Source organism: Fistularia commersonii, chromosome 1, assembly GCF_037954325.1.
Source record: "Fistularia commersonii isolate RoL2024-O1a breed Wild chromosome 1, RoL_Fcom_v1.0, whole genome shotgun sequence".
Lineage (NCBI taxonomy): Eukaryota > Metazoa > Chordata > Actinopteri > Syngnathiformes > Fistulariidae > Fistularia > Fistularia commersonii.
The window spans coordinates 13,484,472-13,506,510 of record NC_141284.1 but is presented as its reverse complement, the minus strand read 5'-3'; the positions used below and the strand labels follow the sequence as shown (position 1 = coordinate 13,506,510).

General features: G+C 38.6%; 4 protein-coding genes across 6 annotated transcripts in view; all 4 read right to left on the bottom strand.

Annotated features, from left to right (window-relative positions):
• Window positions 1-3,472, bottom strand: part of LOC147237436 (signal-induced proliferation-associated 1-like protein 1) — a 38,362-nt gene extending 34,890 nt beyond the window's left edge. Inside the window, exon 1 of one of the 2 annotated variants that reach the window (XM_086149032.1) lies at window positions 3,351-3,472. The gene's annotated coding sequence lies outside the window, so the exon portion shown is untranslated. Of the gene's footprint in view, window positions 1-3,194 lie in introns of both variants that reach the window. The other variant, XM_086149023.1, reaches the window with a different exon arrangement.
• A 1,348-nt stretch (window positions 3,473-4,820) lies between these two features.
• Window positions 4,821-6,409, bottom strand: gpx2 (glutathione peroxidase 2). The gene is made up of 2 exons (XM_086149947.1): window positions 6,188-6,409; window positions 4,821-5,628 (listed from the first exon to the last, which is right to left on the bottom strand). The coding sequence occupies exons 1-2, from the start codon at window positions 6,407-6,409 to the stop codon at window positions 5,275-5,277; spliced, it is 576 nt and encodes a 191-aa protein (XP_086006073.1). The 3' UTR covers window positions 4,821-5,274.
• A 674-nt stretch (window positions 6,410-7,083) lies between these two features.
• Window positions 7,084-10,723, bottom strand: LOC147237434 (ras-related protein Rab-15-like). The gene is made up of 7 exons (XM_086169858.1): window positions 10,553-10,723; window positions 9,478-9,538; window positions 9,332-9,392; window positions 9,133-9,210; window positions 8,920-9,009; window positions 7,393-7,458; window positions 7,084-7,236 (listed from the first exon to the last, which is right to left on the bottom strand). Exons 1-7 carry the CDS (start codon window positions 10,674-10,676, stop codon window positions 7,084-7,086), a joined length of 633 nt encoding a protein of 210 aa, XP_086025984.1. The 5' UTR covers window positions 10,677-10,723.
• Window positions 10,724-13,930: 3,207 nt separating this feature from the next.
• Window positions 13,931-20,091, bottom strand: LOC147237433 (protein max-like). 2 transcript variants are annotated; one of them, XM_086149010.1, is made up of 4 exons: window positions 19,892-20,091; window positions 17,822-17,929; window positions 15,355-15,493; window positions 13,931-15,223 (listed from the first exon to the last, which is right to left on the bottom strand). In XM_086149010.1, the coding sequence occupies exons 1-4, from the start codon at window positions 19,925-19,927 to the stop codon at window positions 15,039-15,041; spliced, it is 468 nt and encodes a 155-aa protein (XP_086005136.1). In that variant the 5' UTR covers window positions 19,928-20,091; the 3' UTR covers window positions 13,931-15,038. The 2 variants fall into 2 exon arrangements, with proteins under 2 accessions (XP_086005136.1, XP_086005127.1); XM_086149001.1 differs by having other exon boundaries at window positions 15,355-15,478; window positions 19,892-20,052.
• Between the last annotated feature and the right edge of the window lie 1,948 nt (window positions 20,092-22,039).

Genomic DNA, 22,039 nt, shown 5'->3' with positions numbered 1-22,039 from the left:
GAATTGTGTTCCACTGCAGCCCGCACAGGCCCTGCAGGGGGAGTGTGCCTGAAACTCTGCTTGATCTTTTGATTCTTGTCAGAGACAAGTTCTGTAATCTGTTCTGGGCAGAGAGCTAGGCTAATAGAGAAAGAGTTGCAACTGGCAGACATGTCCAGACAATAACAAGCATGTCCTCACGGTGTGGCAGCTGAGGTAGTAGCCTGCGGCAACTTATCATCACAATCATCCCAGATTTTACTCTGGTTCTTTTTTGGTGGCCACTCACTTGAACTTTTTGAACTGCCTAACTAACCGCATTTTTTCCTTGTGTATTACATATTCTACTAATCTCACCACATATGAGATTCAGTGGAAGCGGAACGGTGGAATTACACAATGTCTCAGCATGACTGGATAAATAACAGACAAATGAGCTGTGAGACGCATAACAGAAACCAATTGCAGTGAGATTTTTCTAGTTGACATGTTGTAACAGGACAATGCAACAGAGCCACCAGTGTCTTTCAAATGTAGCGTAACACCAACAGAACCAATGTACTGGTTTCCATTGAACCTGCTTCACTTCTGAATGGTCTGTAAGTCAAATCTACTTCAGCACTGGCACTGATAATCACACATTTAAATTGGTGTGATTTTTTTGCAAGGTCGAACTTCCTAAAATTTTGCAGCAGGTGGGGTGGAATGGACAGGAATTTTCTTTGTCTGTACGCATTTACTCAGTGACTGTGCACTGAAAGGGATTACATCATCGCTATTGTAGCTTCAGAGCCCTATGCTTTCTTCTATTGGCTGGTATATAGTGGACTGTCCGATCCAGACAAAGACAGATCATTCAAACAGTTTAGCAAGCAGGAAATGCTGTACCAGTCACACCTTATCATAGTCAAACTCATCAACCCCCCCATGTTCACCAATTTAATGAAAAAAAAAAAAAACAGCATCAAAAAAGTGCTAATCATTAGGTCATTTGCTTCCTGAAAACAGGCTGACTCGCACCAGTCGGCCACAAGTCAGTCAAATAAAACCTAACAATGGAAAATGGAATATAATTCAAATAGTTTATGAAGGGCCTTTTAAAAAAGTACTAACTACAGTATTTTTTCCATGAAAAACAAGCTTTAGCCTTTTAGCTGAAACCAGCCATATTGTCTTAGCCACACTCAACGTCTGTTTAAGCTATTGTCTGGTCTTTCACCAGTGACAGACAGCCTGAGATAGCATGGACACATGATTCGTAGAATCCAGTCAGATAGTGCAATACATTCCCCAACCATGAGGTCAGGAGAGAAACCAAACAAGTAGCTAAACCCTTTGCACTGATGAATAAAGAAGGGAAAAAATACATTAAAACTATTAAAGAAGCAAATTGTTGCTGAGAATTAATGTTGAGGGTAATCGAATAATTCATTATGTGATGTAACTTTTTTAACTTTTGCTCCTATGTAATGGTCACTTAACATAACTATGCACCACACATTCTTGAAGGGCAAAAGCAGTACAATGCTCCTCTTGTTGTTGCCTTTTAACATGATTCAAGTGAGGTTGCTACCACAACTTCACTACCTCACCCCATTCACATGTGTTGCCCTTACTCTGTTGTCTTATATTTATCCTTGTTGGTCCCAGCCCACTCGCATCCTGCCTATTTTTGTTTATTTACTTTATCCTTGTCATTGCTATTGTCACTCTGTCTATGTTGTGGCTTATTTTTGGTTGTCTATTTTCACCCATAAGGTCTTTTTTTCCTCATTCTGTTCATTCTTAAACTTGATATTGTTGCTGCTGTTCTCTCTGTTGTCTGTTTATTTGTGGATGTCTTTTGCTTTTTCTAATTGCCTTCTAATTGTCTGACTAGTTATATTTATATTCATATTTATTGAGACTTATAACTGTTATGCTGCTGTGACAAAAGAATTTCCCCAATGGGGGATCAATAATGTTTATCTTACATTGATTCAAGCTTTTCCCATTGAGCCAATAGAAACAGCTTTAACTTAACAACATAAATCATCCATCTATGAATGTAAGGGTATACTAAAAAGATAAGGAAGAAAGGAAAAAAGGAAAACAAAATAAAATATGATGCGGAACATTTACAGTATATGGGAAGGTAGTATGGTGGGCTATGGCTTTTGTCTATTTATGACAAGATCAGCGAAAAAACAGCCATCTAATGACATATTCTGCATAAATACCTTCTTTCATATGGGTCTCAGTGATAATGCAGCATAAAAAAATGTGTCGTATTCATATCTGGCATGTCTTTCTTGCACTGGCAGTAAGTAGCTATGGAATTTAGTTTAAGAGTAACATACCGGTACATCAAATAAACCAGAAATGGAACTAAAAAATGAGCTAAGTGTCAACAATAACTGTGCTTAAAGTAGCAATTAAACTAAATGCATTCCAGTTTTGACTTCGGAGTAAAGATGGCAGTGCAATTGTATGAATCAAGCCACCACAGGTCAGCTTAGCCTGTACAGAATGCCACAAATTCTTGATCCTTGTCCAGAGCCAAACGCCAAGGTTTTCTGTTTTTTACCCAGCTTCAACTTCAAGAAGCGCCGTGAACCACTCAGAAGGAGATACACCTAAATTTCCAACCTGCATGTCTGAACTTGGTGTGGTACAGCTGTTTTTAAAATAAGATGCGTTTGCATCCAGTTCGAAATTGTGCTCAGCGCAAACCACTGTTTGCATTGTAGAATCCCTGCATTGCCAGATCTCGGGGTATCGGGCACGCAAAGAAAGCAACGAAAAAATGGTACTGTATAGGGTTTGAGCAAGCAATACAAAGCAACTAAATGATGTGCCAGGCAGAAAATGCCGAGGCTATAAACAAACCAGAGCTCCCAGGGCCGGGCAGTCACTCGGAGACCGAATTCCCTCTCCTGTGACACCACGATGAAAAATACAGATTATGTGATGGTCGCAGTGACACATGGAGACATCCATTCATCCATGTGACTCGCTGTGGTGCACCACCTGTGAACTGCCCACAGCGGTGCCAGTGATACAAAACACGACGCAGCATTTTGACAGCCACTTCGTCTTCTTAAACACTCCTCACTAGCTTTCAAATGCACGAAGCACAAAGGTGCGTTTTATCCCGTTTATGTCCAGATATCCGTTGGCACCCTGTGACTGTAGACGACAGCCCGCACATGACCAGCACCGCGATCCCGACTCACCTTCTCGTCTTTCCGCCCCGAGCTTCTAGCTGACACACAACACCAGGCTTTTGTTCAATTCGGCTCCCACAAATCCGGGATTTAGAATAGATACATAAATAAAAATGCGCAGTGCGTTTCCGAACCCTCGCGGGAATGGTGTCGGTTTTGCTTTACCCGAAATTGCCACGGTGTCTATCATCGACACGGAACTTGGAAGTTTGGAAGAAAGTTACCGCTTCGCCTCGCTGCGCTATGCAGCTGCTGGAAGGATGAGATCATCCGTGCTGCCTCTCTTCGCTGCCTCCGAGGTCTCGCGAGAAGGCCTCGAGGAGAAAGCAAACGTTACCGTGGCAACAGTGCTCACCTGTAGCTTGTACGCTGAACCGGGGAGACGGAAAACGAAGAGCAATCACTCTGGCGTCGTAAAGTACAAATTGAAAACTCCTTCACGGGATGCAGGGGAACGTCAAAATCTTCACGTTCTCCCGTATTTTTTTCATTTATTTGTTTTCTTCGTATTGCCTTCCGTGACTTGAATGTAATTGAAGTATAGTTTAAATATACTTTTCCTATTCAGGAAGAACAAGCTTCTCCAAAAACCGTTGATTTAAAAAAAAAAAACAAAAGCAACCATATGTCATGTTTCCTGTTCCTAGCTGATAAAAAAATGATAAATAAAAAAATAAGTACTGGTGGTGCATCTGTGCAAAACTGCATCACTGAGACTGCAAACAGCTGTTTTGTTTTTTTTGGTTTTTTGTTTTTTTTTTTTACATTTTTTCTGATGAATTTATTTTTGTAAGACAAAGGTAATTTTGAGAAAATTGTTGCACCTTGAAGTTTGAACCTCTGGATGTATATTTTATGCAACATAAACCGCAATTTTGGTTGTGTAATATTCATTCGGAGTTAATCATTTAAATCCATCAAAATTTAAAACTCTGAGTGATCCATTACGCCTACATAAACGATCTTTGGAGATACTTTCTAATAGGTTGCGTGTGAACGAGCAGTGCAGAGGGTGTTGGAGAGGAGCGGCCTTGTGTTTAACCTGTGGTGTTTACTGTTTGTTTTAGGCCTAACTAGTTATCTGATAATGAAGCACAAAAACATGACATAAATGTATTTGTCAGATCTCTTAATTCCAATATTACTATTTCAATATGATAATAATGCAAAATGAGAGAATTGGGCTTCTACCACCATGATCATTGTAAGGAATGGGGGGAACAGTCTTCCTCTGTTTATATGATTTGTAAGTGTTCAGTGATGTCCCTGGAGAAAAGACATTTGGGCACTGACTTACCATTGTGGTCTGTGGCTCTAATATCATCGCCTTGTGGATGTGAGTGGACGAGTGGAAAATCCACTGTTTATTTGCAGTTCTTGATTTAGGATTTGATGTGTCTCTGCAGCAGTAAAGCATTGACTGGAGAAGTATTTGCTGTGATTTACAGGTCTTACATTGAAATGCACATTACCAAATTATTTGGAGACATTAAATCAGACAGAGAGGACATGCAGAAAACAAAACAAATGGTTTGTTAGTAGAAGTGTATTTGGGAAATAATAATTCCACATCATCTCACAGCACCTTTTCTTTTCGATATTTCTTAGACACAATAATATGTTTCCTACCGGGTGCGGAAATATTCAAAATAAATCCCCCAAAAATGTATTCCAGTGGATCTTGTGAGTGTGTGTAGAGAATGTTAATTCATAAAGGCATTGCAGGATTTCTCTGCAAGTATGGTGACATGTAGCACCATCTGCTGGCCAACCATAAAACTCATAGATACACAAAAAGGCTGTTATCTAGAAAATTATTTTCTTGAGCGTCTATAGTCATCTAGAAATTTTGCGGCACAGAATCTAATTAGATTACATGCCTGTATCTCATATCTCATCAACATAATTTTGAAATCAAGAACATACATTTAATTCACCCACTTCTCTTAAGTACTTGTAGAGTTTTCAGCTGGTATTCTTGCAACTTTCAGAGTACCAACTTCATTAAATAAGCCATAAAAGAGTGGAGAACTTTGCATTAGCTACTACTCTTTGTGAATGATGTGCCGTTAAGAGATAGAGCCTAATCTTAGGTCTTGGTTAATCTTAGTAGTCTTTGAATGTCAGGCTCTATATTCATGGTGAGAAACTTTTTGCTGTATCTTTTGAAGGGTTCTCCCTCTGGCCCAATAACAAATTTCTCAAAGTTCCACGAGACATCGGTTCTGCTGATGGGACTCCAAACCAGAAATTTGGGGTCCTGCATGAGGGAGTTGGGGTCATCATCTGGATACGGGAGCTTGTGCTTCAGATAGGCGAAAACAGGATGGGTGTTTGTTCCATTGACATCACACTTCTCAAATATCGTGAAGTTGGGCTGAAAACCTCGACCTGGACGCACATGCTGTAGTGAATTCAGAATCTCATCATTAGAGCAGTTCTCCTGCAGAATACAAGGATTAATTATTTCAGAATGGCACTGACAACATTATTGGGATGGATTGACTCATTAGCAGCAGTTAAAAAAATCATAGCCACTACATAAATTCCAAGTAAAATTAAGATTAACATACACTAGCATCTATGTAGCCTGGCCACAGTGCAACCATGTATTAAGCTGTGAATGATGGATGCCTGCTGAATATCTTACTATTACTGAGAAAAGCCAACATGGGATTTCATGTACTACATAAATGCCTCAAAAAGTGGAATTGCTACCTTTCCGTTATTCAAGAGTTTTACATAGAAATACTGAAAATGTGTAGTATTGGAACAAATAGGCTTATACACATCATTCAGGGGCAAAGCGTCCCATTTCTTACGATACATACCTAAAGAAACCACTGTATAAGCTGACATCTTACATTAAATGTTAAATTGATACAGCAGTGTTTAATTTCATTGTCATCAGCATAAACTGCAATTCTGTTTTTTTCAGCTTTTGTTAAAATAAGTTACTGAAGGCCCGAACTGAATTTAACCAACCATGCTGATCAACTTACCTGATATCCAAACTGGTTGCAGGGGAAGCCCAGGACAACCAGCCGATGGGGGTATTTGCTCTGAAGCAGGTTGAGCTCGCTGAAGTCCTGGGTGGTGGTGCCTCAGAGTGAGGCTACATTCTCAATCAAAACCACTCGCCCCCTGAAAACATTGAAGTCCACCATGTCTCCCACCAGCGTGGTGGCTTTTAAGTCATAAAATGTTTTTGCAATGAAGGTCATCTTAATGCCTCTGCTTCTACACTGCAGGCAGACTGGTTCTCAACCTGACAGTATACCAACGCTGGTCCCCTGGCTGACTCAGGAAAGAAAGCAGCCTTTTATCGGTGTCAGATGGTACTGATGGAACCTGAGCTACTCGAGAGATACGATACTCTCTTCCCTCTCATTTCAAATGGCTGAAACTGGAAAACACACAAGCATATTTTCAGGGCACATGAAAAATGACTTGATAAATTGAAGTAAAACTAAATATGGTGTGCTTAAGTTCAAAAGAGTACTTTTGAAGTTGTATAAATTTTACATGTACATAGGCTGTTTATCAGGGTCTTTCTTTATCCCAATGCCGTATCAGTTTTCCTAAGCCATGAAAGATTTAACATTTGATCACATATCTTTAACTGCATGTCATGGAAAAGTGATGAATTGTTGGCCCAGCCTTGCAATAGACCTAATCCTGCCAATATTTTAATTAAATGACGAGGCATTTATAGATTTTACATGCTTGATTCAATTCATTGAGCAGAATGTACCAGTAGAAACTATTACACTTAACAAATAGACATCATAATATGAACCCATAAAAATTTTTTTGGGGATGGCAAACAAGCACAAAATCAATGTTTACATATGAAATGGAAAAAAAATCACTTTATTAAATTATATCAACATTCTTGTTAACAGGCACAGGACCTGTGGATTTTCTTCTCATTTTCTTGATCACTGTCTTCAAGCGCAACACTGTCCAGATAATCATCCAGAGATCCCAACAAACTGTTAACGTCTCTCTTGTGAGCATGTAGCACCAGTTCTGTCAAACGTGTGAATGACTGGGGGGGGGTAAAATTGAAAAAAAAAAAAAAAAAAAAAAAATCAAATTAAATAAGAAAAATACAGTGTTTGATTCCAATGTTTGACTGAGGAAATTACAATATTTGTGACCATCTCTCATATGATAGATAAGATCTTAGAAGATTATTTTTTACCTCTCCGATGTTCCTGCTGAAGGTAGCATTTGTCTCAAAGAAGTCCATTCCATAGGATTCTGCAAGCTGCAAAATTCAATTAGGATGTTTGCCGTTATGTATAAGTAGATTAACTGTTTTTTTCTACTATCAAGGGATCCATTCGATTAAAATGTGCAATGTAAACATTCTGAAAAGTAGGGATATACAGCAATGATAGTTCAATAATCCAGTTGTATAAACAAGGAAGGGGTTTGCCCTGGGATCCACACTGTGAAAGGGGGCAATAAGATGTTGGTTGGAATTTAAGGGTTGTCATTGGTAAATGAAAACATCAATGCTGTAAAAGCCAGGATGGCAGGATAGAAAAAAATAAATGAAAGGAAAATGCACCAAATTACAAATGGCAGGAAAAGAGTAAGGTGAGTGGTATGGGGAAAACTGTGCTTTTATGACAAGAGTGGTCGACGCATAATTTGACATGATATCTGAAAACTAAAATGGCTCAGGATTATTTTAAGTCTCTGAGGGCCATTAAAATGTCACAGAGATAGCATGTGGAAAATATTGGACAAATTGAATGCACAGTCGAATCAGGAGTTATCAGGATATGGTTGATATGCAGTTGAAACTAGAAGTTTAAATCCAACATATAAAAAGTTGCTGCCATTTTTTTCTCACAGCCTGACATTAAATTAGACTAAATGTTTCTTGTTTTGGTTGGTTTAGGGCTTTTTTCTAAGTCAGAAGGTCACATACTTTAAAATTGCTATGCCTTGAAATTATTTGGGAAAGTTGAGATGATGATGTCATTCTCTTGAAGCTTATGGTAGATGATTTGACAACATTTGAGTTAATTGGAGGCATGCATGTAGATGTATTTTAAGGCACACTTCAAACATACTACTCCATTGTGTAACAGCATGGGAAAATAAAAATAAAATCAGTTAAGAGATGAGGAAGAGAATTGTGGACCTCTAAAAGTCTAGTTCATCCTCAGGTACAATGTCCAGATGCCAGTGCCAGGTTTAACAATCTAAACAACTATATGCAAGTATATGAACCCAGTGTATATCCAGTTGGACCTTACAAAATGCTGTATGAAGTTGGTGAGAGAGTGTGACTATCCACAGTGAAATAAGTCTTGCACTAAATAGGCAGAGGAGTCATTCAACAAGGAAGAAGCCATTACTCCAACAGCAACATAAAAATGCTTGATTACAATTTGCAAATGCACATGAAACTAAAATTGAACTGCTTGGCAATAACGACCATCACTACATTTGGAGGAAAAAAAAAAAGGGGAACCTTGCAAGCATCAGAAAACCACCCCAGTCGTGAAGCACATGTACTCTTTACAGACCTTTTGTTACAATTTAGCTATGAGCTATTTAAGCAACCTCTTTTAACATTTTGACAGTGCTGAACTTTCATCAAGGAATTTATGCTGGAAATATGCCTATTTACAATATGTGTGCATGTTATGATTATAACTTTGGGGGGGGGGGGGGGATGGCCACAAAGAGAGAAAAAGGGTAAAAATTAAACCTTGATTCCTTTTTCCTTTGTTACTCGCCTCCTGGTCTCCTCATCGGATTTGTTTCCAACTAATATCCTCTGCACTCCATTTGGCGCTAACTGCAATCACCAAAAGAGATCAGACAAACAACAGACTGAGCCAGAAGATGTCCAGGAAAAATCAACACTTCAACAGGATGTGAAACATAGGCTGGGTCATTGCAGCAGGTCTTACTGGCTTACCTCATCAACATCACTGGCCCATTTTGCTATGTGTTGAAAAGATGATTCATTTGTGATGTCGTATACAAAGATGACACCCTGGAAACCCCACCCCCAAAAACATATTTAGAAATCCAAATAACCTTGGAATAATGTATTTCTATTATCTGCCAACCAACATGAAATTTCACTAAAGAACAATCCATGTCAACTGAATCACCTGTGCACGTCTGTAGTACTGTTTGGTGATTGTCCGGTACCGTTCCTGGCCAGCCGTATCCCTGAACATAAAAGCGTCAAGTAAACTGGGTCCAAGGATCATCATATTTTCATCTACGTCTAAGTGACATATTTATTTTAACCTACCATATTTGAACTCGCACCTTGACTCCCTCTATTTCGAGTGTTTTCATTTTGAAATCAACACCTTGAAAGATAAAGAGGAAGAGCACTTTTTTTTCAAAAAAGTAAACATAAATTCCACTATGCAACATATTTCACTCTTGTATTTGTGAAATCTTAATGAGTGTTGCTTGAAGACATCATTGTCCCCAGGAATTGTATTTCAGCCACTTAATCAACATTGCAATTTTTGTCATCTATAAAAGGGGGGCTGATATGACAGGGCAGGTGAGCAGAAATATTTTAAAAAGAGGCATCCTCAAAAACTTGAACTTGTAATCTGAATCTTTAAATTTGTATGTTGCAACAAAGCAAAAATTAAAATCTAGTTTCTTATTTATGTTAAATGCGCTGTCAACCTAACCTTCTTAACATGCGTTCATGATGCTTATGCAGCCTATTGCATCCTAATTCATGCATCCACTCATTGTTTTCAGTATCTATTAAATTGGTAATCTATCCTGTATACATAATATATGACTTAAAGACTATGAACAAGCTTATCACATCATGACAAGTCAGGGAAAATTCTGCCTGTTGTCAATCAGATAATAGTCACTGACTTGCCAAATAGAATACTTGCACTACACCACTTCCATAGTTTGACTTGAATTGGAGGCGTATTTGATCCATTCCTCCTGTTTTTGCACAAAAATAAGATTGTAAAGGTTCTATGGTTGATGGTGTTTTGTTTTGTTTGTTTTTTTTTTAAGTAAGAGGGACGTCTCCATTAGAAATTGTATTTTTTGTGAAGCTTTCCATGGTTTAGATATCATGGCAGTCATCCACTTTACAACAACTAATCCCCCTGGCTGAGTAACTTAAGCTGCTGCTGAAGAAACACGTAGAAGAAAATGTAACTGCCGAGGAAAATGAGATGTAATTCATAATGATGATAATAATAATAACAATAATGGCAGCCTGACCTAAGTCAAAGCCATAGCTTGCCGGAAACGTTACGGTTCGTCTATGGCTCAATTCTATTCATTTTGTAAAGAGTTTCAAACAGGTGTCGCCGAAAACTTTTTAGTTAGCTTACCGATTGTAGAAATATGGCCAGGGTCAAACTCGCTTTCCGTGAACCTGCGCAGCATGCAGGTTTTTCCAACCCCCGAGTCTCCGAGAAGTAGCAATCTGAACAAAATATCGTAATGTTTGGCCATGACGATGTTTTAGACACACTTAAAAGCGCTATTCCATGTTGGTTTTGGCTGATGTCTTGACAAGCAGTTTCGTGCTAGCTTCCTATCCCCTCGGAAAATTTTGCTCTAATCTATAATCCTTCAGAACTCACTATACTATAGATGATTTATTTACCTCTGTGGAAATTAAAGAAATCCAATTCATGAACGGAAGGTAAAAAAATAATAATTTACAGTTGAAGACTAGAAATATTACCATGTACATATATTCAATTGGACTATTCCTACGGTAATTGAACACAACATTCAACCCCGCATCCTGGAGGAGGCTTTCTGATCCTGGTATGGAAATAAAGGGTTTAGCTTTACAATTGACATTTTGTATTATATTTGTTCTTTGCCCTTGTGTTTCTAAGGTTATATCCCAAAAATTGGGTTAACATTTATTGTAGGCTCCATGCCTTTGATTGGCTTTAAACTGAGGTTAATACATTTTATTTATTGTACTTCTTCTTGTATAAAATATATAGAATATAGAGGCAGGAGTTTGAGAAGGCCAGAGGGAGCTGCATTGTGTTTTTGTAGCCCAAGAAAAACCATATAACAGGGTGCCGAGACATGAACTCCGGTATTGTTTGAGGAGATCTGGAGTGGCAGAGAAGTATGTTAGACTGGTGCAGGACATGTATGCTAGCTGTGAGACAGTGGTGAGGTGTGCTGTAGGGGTAACTGAGAAGTTCAAGGTGGAGGTGGGACTCCATTGGGGATCAGCTCTGAGCCCCTACTTGTTTGCAGTAGTGATGGACAGTCTGACAGATGAGGTTAGACAGGAATCTCCATGGACCATGATGTTTGCAGATGACACTGTGAACTGTAGCAAGAGCAGAGAACAGATTGAGGAAAATCTAGAGAGGTGGAGGTATGCTCTGGAGAGGAGAGGAATGAAGGTTAGTCGACGCAAAACAGAGTATATGTGTGTGAATGAGAGGAACCGGGGTGGAACGATGAGGCTCCAGGGAGTGGAGATGAAGAAGTTGGAGGATTTCGGGTACTTGGGGACAACAGTCCAGAGCAATGGAGAGTGTGGAAAAGAGGTGAAGAGACGGGTTCAAGCAGGTTGGACCGGGTGGAGAAAAGTGTCAGGGATACTGTGCGATAGAACACTATCAGCCAGAATAAAAGAAAAGGTGTTCAAGACAGTCGTGAGACCAGCGATGCTGTATGGCTTAGAAGCAGTTACAATGATGAAAGGACAGGCGGCGGAGCTTGGGGTCCCAGAGATGAAGATGCTATGGTTCTCTTTGGGAGTGACCAGGATGGATAGGATCAGGAATGAGTCTATCAGAGGAACAGCACATGTTAGATGTTTTGGAGAGAGGGTCAGAGAAGCCAGACTGCGATGGTTCAGTCATGTACAGAGGAGGGATAGAGAATATATTGGTAGACGGATGCTGGAATTGGAGCTGCCAGGCAGGTGGTCTCAAGGAAGACCAAAGAGAAGATTTATGGACGTAGTGAGAGAGAACATGAAAGTAGCTGGTGTGAGAGAGGATACAGAGAATAAGGTTAGATGGAGAGGGTTTATTCGCTGTGGCGACCCTGAAGGGAAAAGCCAAAAGGAAAAGAAGAAGAAGAAGGCAGGAATATTGTTCAAACTCCCTATTGTTTTGAATACACCTGACGTAAGACAACAGCTGTCTGGCCAAGGATTCAACTTTTGTGTGTTTGCTTGTTTAAAAAAAAAAACCTCGCAATGGCTTGCTTTGCCAATGATTGTGATTGGCTGTTTGTATAATAACATCTTCGAGGTGTGTTTTCACATTGGTTTTATATGGAAAAGAACAGCCTATTTGCCCTACAGTAAACAGGTCTTCCACTGTTTCTCTGACACAAGTTCAACTGATGAGATTGTCCTTACCCGATTTGCTTTGATCACCTCTGTAGTATTATAGACAGTTGAATGATAAGCTTAAATTTTGGAAGTTTGGGATTCATAATATTTACCCCTATGATTGTGGCCAATATTCGGCACGTTTTCGCTGAGAAAACTCAAACAACTTATCAGCGTGATAGGGTTGTAATGTCTTTAGGTGACACCTTAATTTATTTGGTTTCAGACACTGTAGACACACCGTTTTTTCCTCGTCTCTCGCCGTCGTCACAGTGAAGCCGTGTCATATTTCCTTGTCTTAGCTTTCGGGTGACTCGCGTTGGTCTCATTATCTCCGCCTCTCACCCCCTTTTTAATCATCCATTGTTAATTATTTTTCCATGGTGTCTCTTAAGGGTTTGTGCACTAAACTTCATCTTTCCTGTTCTGTGCTGTGTGTGCGCATGCTTGGTGCAAAAAAGAAAAATTTTATCCGTCTGTACTCGTCACAGTTCCGTGTTTTCCAAACTAACCCGGCTGGGCCAATCACAACCAGTTATCTCAGAAGGGGCGGGTTTAATATCAAGACCGGCCAATGGATAGTAAGAAACATAACCGCCTGAGAACACATTATGGACGTTTTTCCTCGAAACTGTTGTGACATGAGTGGTGTAATTAAATTGGACGTTTAACTAAAACTGGCATTAAACTCCAGTGATGACTTATTGTTCGAATACGTGACAGCATTCGACAGGTGCATGTGAGTAGTTCACATTCAACTGCGTCTCAAAACACAATCCACAGCCATTAAGACCACAAATAAAACTGCAGAGCTTTTTACGCCTGTTGCAATCTTTTGAGCCTCTAAACAAGAAACATTAGTGAACCACTTCCACATTAGCTCAACATCAGAATCAGTTAACTCAATAAAGTTAAACTTCAAAAATGACATCACATAATAATCACAATCAAAAACAGTTGCTAAAATTAAAAAATTGGATCTGGGATGAATGCTTGTAAAATATTTAACTGCACAGCACTAATTCAAAAATATGGTTTTGCAACAAGGACCAGGTTTGATGTAATGTTGGAAACACCGAAGTCAGGACTCAATTATCCTAACTTGCCACGCCCAGCAAAATTAAATAAAAAATATTGAGGGGGGTACGGGTCAACATGGGTAGATGAAACACTGGCAAGTTAATATTGTAACAGCTATTCTTTGAATTGCAATCTTAGTATAACCACATAGTTATCATCTTAAGTATACTGTAAGATAGTTTCATGAACATTTCCTGGAACATACAAGACATTCTAGTTTTAGTCATATCCATAAACAACTCCATACTGTAAATGACCTCATAACATTCAAATAAACATGTTGAGTCACAAATACATCAGTAAAGGATAAAATAGTTTTATTTATAGTATTATAATAAAGGTATGCCTTAACTTGCAAGACAACCATTGGCAGTATGTACAACATACCTGTAATTTCCATGGAATGGAACTAACAAATACTGATTACGTACACATTAGTTAACCACTGCAGAAAAAGGAGAAAGAAACCTTCCACACATGGATAAATGTTTTAAGGGAAGGCTTTTTTGCAGACCTGACACTATTAATAGTATACAGTGTAATATATGAGACACTGAAACAAGTTTCCATTAACAAAAATGAAGGTCACTGTCCTTTAACTTGATTGTGTAACATTCATTATTCATTAGGGGATTTGTTTTCTTCTTTATACACACATTGTGTCTGACAAAAAAAGAGGGTAAAGTGAATAGCTAAACCTGTGAAAAATCGATTTAAACAAGCCTTTAGTGCTTACACCCTCTTTTTTTTCTCTGAAAAATCTCAATATTACATGAGACGTCAGACATTTTAGAGGGGCACTAAACTTAATTTTGGTGGATCACTATAAATAAGGGGATTTAATCAACACAAACATTTCAAAGACGAAAACTTGAGCCACCTATGCTGAATAAGGGTTCCTTCTTGTATAATGTGTTTTTTTCCAAAAGCATCATCACTTTCTTTTCTGAAAAAGTGTGAATATTAAAAACATTGCCTATCACCAAGGTCTTGTGGTTATGCAAATTAAACTGTTGTCTAAACCAACGTGAATGGCTTGTACACTCAAGCGGGTGCACCCACACATACACACAGATTTATTTATTTTTTTTTACAGCTTCAATGGATCACTTTACCCATTACACCTCGTAATATCTCATTTATCATATTGATGGTTATTACAAGGTTTGAAAAAAAACATCAAAAACATTTCAAAACTGCAGAGCTGCCTCACTTTGGGGGGTTGTTGCCTTGACAGGAGTGACACATGGCTTATCTGGAGAAAAAGGAAGATTGAAGCGTTTTATATATAATAGCACCTCTCACAATGTCTCCACCTGGTATTCTGGACTGGCATAAAGGCAGGGCTGAGTGCAGAGGAGTTAGGGCTGGTCGGCGGCACAGTCTGTTTGGAGAGCTTGGTTGATCAGAGTTTAGCTGGGCTCCATGCGTGACCTCTTTCTGTTGGGTAACTCATCTTGTTCTGATTCAGAGCTCGAGTCAGACCCGCCATCAAAGGCTGACACTGCACTCCCTTTACGGTTTGTGTACAAGCTGCTATCAGAAGAATAATTTGTTTGGAGTTGAGTGTTCCCCTTGGCCTTCTCCAGAGCACGAACTGCAGAGGTTCCCAAAGACATTTCATTAGAAGTCATATCAACAAATATCTCAAATATTGCACTTTATAACTAAAACAAAACCCTTAATTAATTGATTTTATGGTTATTTTTTTTTTAATCTTCCACATACCCTGTTGCTCTAGTACTGCATTCTGCTTCTTCAAGTCATCAATGTCCTGCTGGTGGGTATGGTTTTTTCGTCTCATGTACTGGATGTACTCAGTGGCTTTGTCAAGAATCTGTGCTCTGGAAGCCTGTTTAACAGAACTCTGTCAGCAGACAATTTCAGAAAATAAGGCAACGCTGCAGTGTCAATCAACAAAGCAACATACACAGTTGTACAGAGTAAACATTGCTAAAGTTGTACATTCACTGGTCTTTTTGTAAAGCACTGCTAATCTTATAGTTAGTTAAAACCAAATGTCTGCTAAAACATTCAGAATGAAAACCTTTAGTATTAAAAGACATGAGGTGCCAAACTCAGGACATGCAAATAAATATACGCTTCTCAAAACATGTACCCTGAAAGATATAGAACAAACACAAAAAAAAACTATCCTTAAACGAAGTAAAGTCAGCAAACAGAGAGCAGGAGATGGCCTTGCAGCTAGTATACCATTAATAACATAATTTTAATTGCTAACAGAGCTTGAAAATTAAAACACAAGCCAGTGAGCTTCTATTCCTGCTTTGACACTCAGATGGGATCAGAGTTAGTTTTCTTTCTGACCCATTTGAATTGAATGTATTCATCTTTCCTCAAGCTATTAGTGGAGTATTAAGTAAGCTGATGAGCATATCCATTTTAATGTGGTAGACCCACCTGGAATGTTACACTACTGATTTTTTTGTTGTGCTTTTATATTAGCCTTCCTTACCATATCAGTATGTTGCATTTAACAGAAATCAGCGGTTGGGTATCAGAGGAATAGGGAGGTTTTACAACTTTTGTAAGGGATATCTCCTCCCAAAACTGTTTAGTCACAACCACAGGCTACTCTACTTATATATATTTTAATGACAGATCATAAGAAAAGATTTGGTTGAGTGATATAGGGGGAAAGACCATTGTACTAGTGTTGAAGATCACTTTGATATCATACACATCATACTTTTTAAGACTGGAATAGTCAATACCATAATAATAAAAAGAAGTTTGTCAGGGATCTTTGAACTTCCAATGTTATTATGGGCCAATATGATGATGTTTGAAACGCGGAGTGGAATTTATACTAAGAAGATGTAGGGTGGCTTTAAAGTAAGAGGGGGTTGAATGAAGTCCTTGCTAGATGTACCTAATGAAATGGCCATGAGACAATTATTTTGTTTAATCTGAGGATTCTCAACGCTACACTACTAAATAGACTACAGTGCAGTTTACTAAGGGTAATGGACACTATGAACTATAATGTGCAACAACAATTACAGGATACTAAAAGTCTACACTAAAACATTTCACATTAACATAGGAATGTCTAACACATGGCATGGTTTTGATTTGCAGGTTAGATATCTGGTTGTAATCTCAATTTCATGCTAGCAAACAATGCACATTGTCCTTGCTAGCTTAAATTGAAGCTTTCGACATCATACATACAAGTAAAATACATATCAAAAAGACAGTATGGGTGCCGACCTGGCATAAGCCTCCTCTTTGATTCTGTGTATGTGTGTGGTAGGGGGTTGAAGCTTGTTCTTCTGTGAAGTTTTGAGTGGTTTGCATTCCTTACATACTATACATCAAACTAAGTTAGCCTTTGTGACATCACCGCAACCCCATTACTCACCAACCCTGCCTTCACCTTTAGAGACTGATAATGAGTTTTATGGACAACTTAGCGAGACTACTTTAACAGAAATCAAGACTGAGGGATAATAGAAATTGATGGTTGTGGTATAACTCCATAGATGTCACATTCTTTAAAATTTCACCAAGAAGTAACATGCCATTAACATGGATGAAATAATGTGTAAATAACTGGCAAAGGATGACGCTATTATATTACAAGTCCATAATTTTTCTTAGCTGCACAGCTGGGATAAAGGTCTCTAATGTTTTTAAAACTTTTTCAGTAAAGGTTTTTATGGGCCTAAATAAAAATAAATCAGGCATATTCAAATTGATAAATGTATGGGTTTGCATGTGTTATTCCTGCAGTATTAATCTTGGTTGAGGTCTGCATTGCTGTAGAATTTGGTTATTGTGTATGTATGCAATGTGTTGTTACTCAGATGTCAGCACCAACACATTTATATCATATCGTCACCCTCTATAAATAATCGCCTAAGTCATTTTTTTTTTTACAAATGTTTTTTTTTGGCCTAAATCATCTCCTCATGATGCTGACCACCTCTGGCAAAATTGCCTACATCTTCAGTTAAACAGATTGTGCCAATCTCCTTTAGTAGAAATTGCCTATGTCAAGAGTGTGTCAAATGGTTCAGTTTTTTTGTGTTTCCTGGAAAATCTGAAAAAAATTACTTGGGCGATTATTCTAAGAGGGTGACGATAGGAAATGAATGCTGACCCATGTTTTTTCTGTCTTTGCTATTAGGCGATAATGTACAACTTCAATATAAAAGATCTTTTTGCTCACCTTCTCTCCTTGTAATGAAGGCACAGAATCCCGTAAACTGTGAAAGCTGTCTTTAATGTGGTCCCTGCGTTTACGCTCCAGTGCATTGTGATGTGCTCGCTTGTCTGCCTGTAATGAAAAGACAACAATTACACAGGCAATTGAGAGGGCTTACTTTGCAAACGCACAAGGTATAAAAGCCACATAACAAAAAGGCTAGAACCTTAAGTTTAGAGCTATGAATTGCCACTATCCTCATTAGTAATATAACAACTGTTTCACAGGGACTTAATGACCTCAATCTCACTGCAAATGAAAGATAGTATCATAAGTGAAATATAAAGTGCATCATTTTCTAGTAGAGAATATCCCCGATTGATAAAATTACTCAACCTAGTGATCATTACCTCAAACTTGGCTGTGATGGGGTAGACAACTAATTGATGTGATTGGGGACAGGATGGAAACCAAGTTGAATAACAGATGGAACTATGACTGTACTAGTAACTATTGTTTCACTTCAAAGTAAAACATTACTCATTATCAAATTTTTTCGCATGTGACATCAATACTGGACATTGCCTCTGAAACAACTATGTTGTTTGCTGCTGTGTTAAGTCATATAGTTTAGGAAAGTTCAATACATTTAAAAGCAAAATACCAGTTTGTATCATATTTTATCACAATGCAGAGATATGTAAACACTAAAAAGTAATACAAACATCTCGCTAAAATCAATGCTCTTCAAGGAAAATAAAAATGTGAAAGAAAATATTTTTGGGTTATTCAACAAGGTATTTTACTGAGTAACAGCAAATAGTTCCAAAAGACAATCTGGCCCAGAACACATAATTCATGTAAACTGTGGGTTTACAGGCAGAAGCTGGAGATCTCTGCTTAATCAAGTGGGGGGATGGGAATCTACAGCTCAGAGAAATACAGACCAGATCGAGGACATGGCATTGGCTCAAATTAATACACGTAGATCTAGGAATGTAACTGATTGGCTCCGTGTCATTTCTTTATTTCATATTGGACAAAATGGAGCATTGAGATTTGCTTATATTTGGCCTTCTACGATGCGTGTTACACGTATGTTTCAAACGTAATTTCCAGCAGGAAGGCTCCTGCACCAATTGAGTTTCAAGTAAGACATATTACTGCTGTAAATGAACAACCAACGATATGTACATGGGAATACAGATGTCAGGTCTGAAACGACAAAACCCTAAAATACGACTGCCCCTATACGTTCTGTAGGCAGTTCAGGTAGCTACTCGACTGATTAAAGGTAATATAGAGGACGTTTCAGCAGAGTACCAAGTACTTTGCGCGTGTCAAAGCCTGTTTTGCTACATAAGCTACCTGTGTGTAATGAAAATGTTAAGGAGAGCGGATTCTTACTATTGGGAATTAAATAAGGAAGAAATACTTGAAGCGTCCCAACTTCTCAGTCACGTATAGCCACGCAGGCGTGGTGACATCATAGTAACACGTACAAGAGAATTCGATTAATCTGACTGATCGAAAGACACACTCGAAAACAATTTCAACAGTTGATTTAAATAAAGGACTCGTTATCTCAGCCACCCCAGGCTTTTCCTCTCAAATAAGCTGACCTAGCTAGCTAAGAGCTTAACTGCCTTCGATCTTCAGTGACAGTTTCGATAACTACCACATTATGTTCATTATCATGTTCGTATGGAACTTGATAGACGAGACAATAAACGCTTTTCCACAATAAACAGCATTACTGTGGAAAGAGTGACCAAAGTGTGTATTAAGCAAGTTTATGGCGTCCTTCGGCAAGAACCCGACCACAGCCACCACCAATTTCGAGGTTTGCGGGGAAGAAAACGAATGTCTATCTAACTGTGCTAAACTATCATTTACACACCAGCAATTCAGAACGGCGACGTGGCTTAATCTTAAACGCGAATAACCTGTTTGCTGGCAATTTGCTCGACTATGTGTTGTTCTGATAACCTAGCTAGCTAGCTGACACGGGTCGCGTAAATAAGCCAACTCGATAAAGTTGCTGTTTTGCTAACAAACTGGCTAGCTGCCTCAAAGGGAATCTTAGGCACATACGTCGCTGTCGACTTCGATGTCATCGTTTTCGCTCATTCTTCGGGTAAGAAGTATTAGAAAAATAAAATATGTCAAAAACAAAACGTATAACCGGTTTACAACCGAAAAGCAAATTATAAAATCTGCTACAGCAGAGGCATGACGGAATAAACGGTCTCTTACACGTGATTCACCTACACATGGATTGAAAAAGACAGCGCATGCGCGGTATGTTCAGTGTATCTGGGAATTGTAGTAATATTGTGTTGTAGCGCCCAATGAGCCCAATGTTTTCCTGTCATGATGGTTCCTTATCGGGATTCGCACGACATCATTAGAACTACATTCCCCGCCCCCCACAGCCCTCCCATTTAGGACGTGATCATTACTGAGCAGTTCCTGCATGCAATTGCGCTGCACTTGCATAGATAATACCAACATGTCCCATTTCGCATTCCTCCATACATCTTTTTAATTAACTGAAAACGTATTTTTTATTTCTCCCCAATAAGGTACTCAATAACTTAAAACCATCTGTATTTCAATTCAAACACATATGCGTTCTTGATCGATTCTCCCAAAGCTACAAACCAGATATTTATTTTATTTGATTTTATTTTATTTTATTTTATTTTATTTTATTTTATTTTATTTTATTTTATTTTTTATTTTTTTATTTTATTTTATTTTATTTTTGTATTGGACCAACCCCATATCATTACCACTATTTCATGTGACTGACCTCAAAGACAGCAAAACTTTTCAGCATTCTCAAACTTGCAATATATTCAAGTAAACCCCAAATACATTCATGTTATTATTTAATCCTGTTTTTTTTTTCACTTTCCTTTGTTGAAGGCCTTAGTGTTTTGTCAAGTGTCAGTCCGCATATTCTTCTTTTCTAATAACACTTTCGCAACAATATATACTAAATGTGCTAAATGGGAATTCATTTGAATATTCATTTAGGTAACTCACAATATATGGAAACGTTAACCACAAATCAGGATTTGGTAATGGGGCTGTAATAATTTAAAGAGCATTATTCAATTATAAGATAAGATAAGATAAGATAAGATAAGATAAGATAAGATAAGATAAGATAAGATAAGATAAGATAAGATTATACTTCATTGATCCGCAATGGGGAAATTCAAGTGTCACAGCAGCACAGGGAAAGAGGAGAGGTACCTCAATCAAATTACATTAATAAGATGGGGACAATAAATAAACAAAAGATAAAGACATTAAATACGACAGAGACAATAACAAATAAAAGGATAAAAAGATTAAAAAACTGCTATACAAGATTAGGAACAAAGTGAAAAGTTGCAGGTAGTGGCCAAGAAGGACACATGTGGCTCAGTCAGGTCAGCTGTATGTGCTGTCCAAACTGCTGTTGCATTTCCTGATAGCAGTGGGCACAAAGGAGCATCTGAAGCATATTGTATGAGCCATGATGGTTTGATTTAGCCTCAGGGGGGCATAGGCCAGTGTCTCCCTGAGCCAGTCCTAGGCCTGGATTAATGCAGAGGGTTGCGTCAAGAAGGGCATCTAGCATAAAACTTGCAAATCAAACCCAAGAATCTCATACTGGATCACTCGAAGCCCGGGTTAACAACGACTGCCATTAGTGCCGATAACGTACAGGGTACCAGTGGAAATTGGGCTATTGTGAGTCAAAGAAGGAGAGGAGGAATGCGTGTTGGGAAGCAGAGAGAGAACAGGAAAGGCAAGAGTCTTCTTGAACCGAGAGTATGGACTTTGAATATCGGGATACTAACAGGAAAAGGTACAGAGTTGGTTGACATGATGCAGAGAAGGAATGTGGATATCCTGTGTGTCCAGGAGACCAGGTGGAAAGGTAGTAAGGCTAGAAGCTTAGGATCAAGTTTGAAGTTGTACTATCACGGTACTGACAATACCAAATCAAAAGACTATCAACCAGGTGCCTTCACATGTCATGTGATAAAGGTTCTGGAGAGACTGGTCTTCACCCACCTGAGGCAACAGTGCTGGACCCTCTTCAGTTTGCCTATCAGCCCCACTTAGGAGTTGAAGACGCCATCATCTACCTACTGCAACAAGCTCATCTGCACCTGAATTGAGGAGGTGGTACTGGGAGAATCACATTCTTTGATTTCTCCAGTGCTTTCAACACCATTCAGC

Excerpts from the sequence above, each read along its gene's own strand:
- LOC147237434 (XM_086169858.1), bottom strand. The coding sequence starts at position 10,676 with ATGGCCAAACATTACGATATTTTGTTCAGATTGCTACTTCTCGGAGAC. Across the intron at positions 9,539-10,552 it reads TGGCCATATTTCTACAATCG|GTGTTGATTTCAAAATGAAA; the intron begins GTAAGCTAACTA and ends TTATCTTTCAAG. Across the intron at positions 9,010-9,132 it reads GGGCCAGTGATGTTGATGAG|TTAGCGCCAAATGGAGTGCA; the intron begins GTAAGCCAGTAA and ends TGGTGATTGCAG.
- LOC147237433 (XM_086149010.1), bottom strand. The coding sequence starts at position 19,927 with ATGAGCGAAAACGATGACATCGAAGTCGACAGCGAC. Across the intron at positions 17,930-19,891 it reads ACATCGAAGTCGACAGCGAC|GCAGACAAGCGAGCACATCA; the intron begins GTATGTGCCTAA and ends TTTTCATTACAG. Across the intron at positions 15,224-15,354 it reads TGCAGTACTAGAGCAACAGG|TTCGTGCTCTGGAGAAGGCC; the intron begins GTATGTGGAAGA and ends GAACCTCTGCAG.